At 39.0% G+C, this 8,126-nt stretch overlaps 1 protein-coding gene across 1 annotated transcript; it reads left to right on the top strand.

The window, feature by feature from the left end:
* Positions 1-528: 528 nt before the first annotated feature.
* LOC113167099 (tumor necrosis factor receptor superfamily member 14-like) lies at positions 529-7,862 on the top strand. Its single transcript, XM_026367488.1, has 9 exons — positions 529-694; positions 800-996; positions 3,794-3,887; positions 3,961-4,086; positions 4,582-4,737; positions 5,416-5,503; positions 5,608-6,226; positions 6,339-6,384; positions 6,490-7,862. Exons 1-7 carry the CDS (start codon positions 529-531, stop codon positions 5,792-5,794), a joined length of 1,014 nt encoding a protein of 337 aa, XP_026223273.1. The 3' UTR covers positions 5,795-6,226; positions 6,339-6,384; positions 6,490-7,862.
* Positions 7,863-8,126: the final 264 nt, after the last annotated feature.

Here is an 8,126-nt window from a genome sequence, read left to right as displayed (position 1 = left end):
TTATTGTACTTTGAACATCAATGTCCTCAGTGAAGGTTGGCATTCAAAAAAGATCCGATTTCTTCTCTCGGTGTGTCTCTGCTCTGTTTTTGAGAAGAGTCTCTCGGAAGGAACAGATGTTGCCATAATACACAGTCTCCCCTCCATCACCTCCACCAGGAGTGGAAACCACATGATGGTATGATCCAATATCCTCACAGCTGATTAGCGACTCTGATTCACAACAAATCATCGGCTCTCAGAGCTTCATCTTCTGCTCAGGACACATCACTAGAAGAACATGAAGCTTCATCAGAGTTTCATCTGATCGAACCGGAAAATGAACCAAAGTTCGAGGCTTTGAAACCACACAGAACAGGGACACCTGGTGGTTCACTGCAAGTAAATCATCTGCTTCAAGCTGCCTCTTTGTTCTACTTCAATATGTAGATAATAAAAAGCATAAAACAAAACAATTAGTGATCATTTATGTGAGAAGTGTTTGTGTTACATTGTGCTTGTGAGACAGGGCCAAGCTGAAACGACTACATGGGAAACATTTCACAGATCTTCTTCATAACAGGATTCTATCAGCTGAGCTGGTTTCAGCCTGTTTGGTCTTTGACTGACTTCGACATCCTTAGAGAAAATCACAGGACACAGAAGAAGCTGGTGTGGACAAAAAGTTCTTCACCTCAGTGGGTCCTCTGTTCTGGTAATGTGGGGTTCCTAGAAAGTAATTATTAACCTATTGTCAGCAGCAGAGCATGAGTCTACATGGTGATGGAGGTCTAAATCTTTACTGTACATCTGAACCCTGGTTCGACCGAACTCTGCATTCAGCGCTTCGGACGTCTTCAATCACGTGATCAGCTCATCACACGCCCCGGAACATTGTTCGGAACCAGTCTGCTTCAAGAAGGTAAAACAAGCTCTGAAGCGTCCGGATCAAACGGGACATCCCAACTGTTTCACTTCAGTTCATCTAAACGAGCTTCCTGTCTCATCCTGAACACGGTAAGTGTCTAAAAGCTGCTGTTCAGGGAGGAGACTGCAGAAATCTGCGTCAGTGACTGAGCTTCATACTGATCAGTCCAGTTTGGTTCTGTTCACTCTGACTGGGATTAAACTGAAAACGACATGAGGCGGATCCCAGTTCATGTTAATGCATCTAAAGCTAAGATACATGTAGGGATGAACCGAGGAAACAGGGTTTTTAAGAGACATAAGATGTCCTCTACTGCAGTGACGTCTGTTTCTGATTAGGGTGGATCAGCTGATCATCAGCTGATCATTGTTGATGTTGATGTTGTTGGACTCTGTGTTTACCTTTGTTAGATTACAGATTACAGAATCAGTTCTATGATGTATTTGTTCATATTCTAATTCAGATCTACAGTTCCCAGTGTTTCATTCCCTTAATGTTCGGCTGCAGCTCAGTGATTCTCTGAAACTGATGGAAACACTGGAGATAAGAAACCAGACAGATGAAGTTCTAATCATTTGAACTTTGAGCAGGTCCAGATCCACCAGGGTTAATAAGCACAGAGTATAAGTGATGCTAACAAAGAGGATTCAGCAGAAATCCACCATGTAACCAGCTTATTGTTCATCTCTTCCCTCAGTAATCAGGTTTCTACTGGTTGGTGCAGTTTTATATTATATTCATCTGATTCCAGGTGTTGTTCTTCTGATCTGGATGTTACATCTCAGCTCTTCTCAAACTGTCGACCTGCTCTTTAAAATGACTTTCAGAAGACATTTGACAGCTGCTTCTTTTTTGGTAAAATGTTTAATGCTCTAAATAACCTGAAGCAGGTATGTTCAGTCATTTATCATATATCACGGCTTCTGCTCCTCATGTTTTCATTTTTACTTTATTCTCTTTCACTTATCGATCACTCAAAAACTTGGAGTTCCTTTAGGAAAGTTTTATTCCTCATTACAATCATATTCACGTGTGTGTGGTTTCTGAAAGAAATACAAAATACAAAATCAATGATAAGTAGAAGAATTACAACTTGTTATCAAGACGTTTTCCCAAAACATTAAGTGACTGAATTCACTGTTCACGTTATACTTATTAAGCTCTTACATCAACAATTATTTCTATTAAATTTTCTTAGCTAAAGCAAATACAAGTCTGCTAAACTAGTAAATCAATCATATAAATAACAAATGATACTTAGCATTAGAGAACTCAGCGATAAATACACAATATATGTATCAAGCTACAGTCTTAAGTTCAGTGAGATCGATGGTTCTGGTGCTGAGATGTTTGTTCTTCTGAACGTTCTCCTCACTACACAGAGAAATGCTGGAGCTCTTTCAGAGTGACTTTCAGGTTCTTGGTCCCCTCCCTGACTAAAGCTCTTCTCCATCCACTGGGTAATCGACATAAAGGCGTTACACGATCCGGATCATAACTATTCTGATCCGTTAGTTAATAACATGAACTTTCACCAGGCTGCTAAAAGGTCAAAGTGAAACAATTCATTAAATTACTAAGAAATACTTCTGGGAAAAATACTTTTCTTACAGCAGCAGTAAATTCACACAGATCCTACAAATGGACAAAACTTCTCTCTGTCATTTCAGATGTGAAACAAAAAACCTACATGTGTTAAGTTAACTTAACTGCTTGTACCATTTGTTTAGTTTTATTTAATAAACTTTAAAACTGTCTTTAAATAAGAGTTTTCCAGCAGAAATCTACTAGTTAACCTGGTTATTTTTACTGGTTGGTGCCGTCTGATATGATTTTCCTCTTTTTCCAGATGTTGTTATGATTTGGTGAGATGAGTCTTCAGTTCGTTAAAACTGTCAACCTGCTCTTTATAATGACTTTCAGAAGATATTTGACAGCTGCTTCTTGTTGGTAAAATGTTTAATGCTCTAAATAAATGCAAACATGTACATGTTGAGTCATTTATCATATATCACGGCTTCTGCTCCTCATGTTTTCATTTTTCTTTATTCTCTGTCACTTGTAAAACTAGAAACTGACTTTGAACTTTGAACTTTCCATCCATTTTCAAATAGCAAAACTCTACTCATGTTCAGATCAGGGAGACTGTTCCTCCCACTAAGTGTCACTGTTGTTGCCCATGTGATCATTGAAATCCCTCAGCAGAATGCTGGAGTTCCCAGTCCGAGCACCTTTCAGTAATCCTTCCAGAGACCCCAAGAAAGCTGAGTACTCTGCACTGTTGTTCGGCCGTAGGCACAAACAACAGTCAGAGACCCATCCCCTACCCAAAGGAGCAGGAAACGACTCCCTCGTCCACAAGAGAGAATTTCAACATGTTAGCTGAGCTGGGGAGCTGTGAACAAGACCACGGTCAACTCCAGAGTGGAAGAGGGTCCAACTTCTTAAGGAGTTTAGGTTCTAGAGCCCAACCTATGCTTAGAGGAGTCCGACTATCTCTAGTTGGTTCAACCTCAAGTTCCCACACAAGCTCAGGCTCTCTCCCCCTTGACAGAACCTACCAGGGGCTCCTAGACACACAAACTGAACTGATGGAAATTACGACTCTGATACGTGGATAGAAATAAATCTTTAAACTGATCCTGGATCAAGTTTCCTTAAACTATTCCATGAGGTTCTTTTCCTCTTTGTCTCCTCAGGTCTCTTCTCTCCTGTTTCCATCTTCTCCACCTCCACCTTCTTCCTTCTTTTCCACCTCATCGTGTTTCTGTTCATCTTTTCTTTAAGTTGATTTTTCTCTGCTGGAGTCACTCAGATCAGTTCTTGACAGACTCAGAATTTAAACCAGGTTTCATTTAAACTAAACTCTGTTCTTTCTTTTCACAGCTTCTGGTGATGAAGGTTGTCAGTGGACAAACAACCACATGTCACTGGACAGAGTATCAGACGGGAAATCAGTGTTGTCCAAAGTGTCTTCCTGGTAAGATCCAGAGTTACATCTTTGTCATGTTGGTGTTGATACTTTATCAAATCTGTGTTTTTCTTTTCAACAGGAAGTCGAGTTGAAACCGATTGTACAGAGTTCTGGAGCACTTCCTGTCTGTCCTGTTTGGAGGGAACCTACATGAATAAACCTACTGGACGTAGAACATGCTTTATCTGCAGAACATGTGATGAAGGTAGATTTAATTTAATGTTTAATGTTCACTACAGTGATAAGTATTATTGTGATGCAGTTATAGAAATAACTTTAACAAAGAAAGTCTAACATTGAAATCTCTTGAAACTCTAACTCACTAATCAATACTAGAGGAATACAACTATTATTAATAAAGGTCTGTACAGAGGTACCCTTGGATCTTTTTCTATAGTACTTGCAGTGATGTTTATTCTCCACTCGATATTAGAATTGTATGAGTCACTAGTCATTTGTCATTAGTCATAGTTGCCCCCCCACCTTCATACGTTTTTTTTTATTCGCCGTGGCTCCATAATCACAGTACCTGGTTCATTAAAGACATTTAATAAAAGCTGACGTAGAGCAGTCACCTACCAATCAGTGTATTGGCAGCTCTGCCATCGGTGTGTGACAGGTTTAATGAGACGCAGTGTAAAAGCTCTTTTAGTACCAACTACGTAGAAAAGTGTAAATATTAACCACATGTATCCTCCAGGTTCTGGTCTGAAGATGAAGAGTTCATGTACAACAACATCAGATACAGTTTGTGAACCACTGGAAGGATTTTACTGTGTGGACCCTTCAGATAACGGATGTGAATCAGCAGAGAAACACACAACATGTAAACCAGGACAGTGCATCAGTAAAAGAGGTTGGTTTCCTTTGATTTATGTAACATCAAAGTTGACCTTAAACCCTCTTGTAAAGTCGTTTAATTTGGATCCACTCACTAAAACCGAGTTTACCACAACAACATAACATCTTGTTAAAACACGGTTCATTTTAAGAAGCTCAGGAACCAGAGAGTCTGGGACTGTAGTGGGTCCAGAGTGTAACCGGGTAAGAAAAATCAGCTACTCTCAAACTTACAGCTGACGATGATGATGTCTGCTGATAAACGGGCTGAGAGGATTCCAACGACACCGTGAAATCCAGAACACAGAGGGTGAACACAGGTGAAGCTGATCAGGTAAATCAGAGAGAGTGAGGACGGACAGAGAGCACGAATCAGGACAGGAAGAGAAACTGGAGACAAAACGTAGGTTTGTAAGATATGATGACTTACACGTCTCTGCAGTTTCTACTTTATCTGTAAACCAAATGTTCCTCGTTAGATTGAAATACTCATGATGCACTCACATATACAGTCTATGAAACACTCTAAACGATCACATGTTACAACATAATTTGATTCTTAAAACATATAAATGTAAATTAACTATAAAACAGTGGTAGGTCATCACAGAAATATGTATTTATTTATATATTTCAGTTCAACTTCTAACATCTCTGTTGTAACGTACTGACTGTGTAACCTGTGTGTGTCCAGGAACAGCCTCCACAGACTCTGTGTGCTCTGACTGCAGTGATGGATCATTTTCAGATGGAACATTTCCATCTTGTCGACCACACACACAGTAAGTGAAGCTTCACATCAGTCGTGGACAAACCTGGTTTCTTACAGCAGCAGTAAAGTCACACAGATCCTACAAATGGACAAAACATCTCTCTGTCATTTCAGATGTGGAACAAAAAACCTTCAGCTGTTAAAACCAGGAACAACTTCAACGGATGCTGAATGTGGAGAACACAGTTTGAATAAGACAATAATCTGGATAAGTGTTTCTCTGTCTGTTTTATTAATTGTCATATTGGCTGCAGTTGTATTTAGCTTCAAAAACAAGATGGAATGTTTTAAAAAACATTAAGGTTAAGATTTGCATTTAGACAATGAACATGGTGTCATGTTCTGATAGATGATGATATTCAGCAGATTTAACCTTTTACATTTGTTTCTCTCATTAACTGTATAACTTCAAGACTCTTGTGAAACTTATCTTTGCTCTTGTGAGATATTGAACCAGACTTTTATCTTACGAAGTCAGAGAGAATGCTACGGCATCAAATTCACCTCGAGACGAGAATCAACTGTGCGTCACAACTACCATTGTTATGTCTTCATTTACAAACAGGAAAAAACCTTCCTTTAATCTTCAATCTATAAAAAGACCTGCATGTTAGACTCTCTGAGTTTTTCCTCTGTTGCTTGTGCGAGAGAAAATAATGGTCCTGAGAAGTTTGTTTGAAATTTTCCGCAGTTTTTTATAAACCGAGAAGAAGATCAAGTCATTCTCAAAGGGGTATGTTTGTTACTCTCAGTTTGAAACTGTAACATTCAAACTGTAGGAGACAGAAACAGTTTGAGTTTATCTGATTAATTACAGTATTATTTTTTAATATTTTATCAAACAGGAAGCAAATCCGGCGACAGAGACCATGGTGGTTTGAACAGCAGCAGGTAAGACAGCAGAGTATTCTTCATTCAAACTGTCTCTCATACCTCTGTGACGTCTTTACTGTACAAAAAGTTTTTTTCTTCTAGTAAATAGATTTTTCTCCTCAGACAACTTGGATTAAAGATTCATTGAACAACTGAGTTCACTGCAGTGACTGGACATTCAGACTGTTGATTCTCTCTACTGGTCCCAGTTGGATCAGAACATCAGACTGAAAACAGACTTCATGGACGAGAACCAACAGTTGAAACAGAACACAGTGGATCTACTGCAGCATGATGGGACAGTAGACTTTATATAGTAGTATTTATTTATTTATACTGTGCAGTTTATAAAATGTTGTCTTTACTACAGTTTAAATCAAAAATGATGTACGACATAAAACCAGTGTCAGTGAAGAGCTGCAGTGATCTACAGGATCTCTGGAGCTCAGTGGAATCAGGTTCTCACCTCTCAGGGTTTTGTCCTCTGAGCCAAACATCATCCATTTGAGAGTTATGGAGGTCACTGTGCTCTTTGAACCTTCAGGGCAGCAGAATCTTTTCGTAGCCTTCTCCTTATCTGAGCTGATAATACTGTATCTGAGTTGATAATACTGTATCTGAGCTGATAATACTGTATCTGAGCAGATAATACTGTATCTGAGCTGTGCAGACAGTCCGTTGGACCTCATGGTTTCTTGTTTGTCAGCACAGATTGATGTGTTCCTTCCCAAATCATGACCAATTAATGTAGTTTACCACGGGGGGCTTCAGTCAAGGTGTAGAAACATCTCAGCAGTTCTGTCATCAATTCTACCTGTGAATAAGACGCCACGTCCCAGAGTCCTCAATGACTACAGACCAGTGGCTCTGACATTATACATTATGAAGGCTTTTGAGAGACTGATCCTGGAGTCCCTCTGACCTCTGGTCAAACCCTCACTTGACCCCCTCCAGTTTGATTATCAACCCCAAACCAATCAGGAGGACTGGCTCTGTTCTGGGGGTGGAGCTGGACCCTCTATATGTTGTACCTGGAGGAGGATGCTGTCTAAACTCCTCTCAGTCCTGGACAATCCCTCCCACCCACTGCACAGTGTGTTGACTGGACAGAGGAGGATGTTCAGCCAAAGACTTATTAACATTAAATGTTCCACAGAGAACCACAGGAGATCCTTTCTACCTGTGACCATCAACGTGTCAATCCACAATAGGCTATAAATATTGATCCATTTTCATTCATCTATTTTACATATTGTCTACATATATTGGGTTTTTCTGTATTGATGTTATTGTGGTGTGTTTATATGTTGTTGTGGATCTTTCCTGGTTGTGGTTCCATTTCTTTCTGTCTGTGTTGAGAACAACTGTAATGAGGCAAAACAATTTCCCGCTAGTATTAATAACGTTTTTTTAATTTTGAATTGAAACGTGAATCTTAAAAGCAACAAGAGAAAAATCTTTTATTTATTATTTGAGGTTATTATGAAATGTATTATTTATATACAATAAAATTTAATATTTTTCTTTTAAATGTTCTGTTATTTTTGGACCAGGGACCAGTTTACATCTTGTATAATATAAACATAAATAAAACCAGATTCAGTAACATATTCAATGACAGTGTTATAATATTTTCATGTCACCTTCATGTCCCTCTATCTATCAAGTCATGACAAGTTCACATTTAGCATTTAAAATAAATCTGGATGCTGTAACCATGACAACAGTACAGTCATCTGACTCTCACCTGATCTAAGATC

Source organism: Anabas testudineus, chromosome 7, assembly GCF_900324465.2.
Source record: "Anabas testudineus chromosome 7, fAnaTes1.2, whole genome shotgun sequence".
Classification (NCBI taxonomy): Eukaryota; Metazoa; Chordata; class Actinopteri; order Anabantiformes; family Anabantidae; genus Anabas; species Anabas testudineus.
Note: the sequence above shows the minus strand (reverse complement) of the source record. Positions and strands in the feature narration are given on the sequence as shown.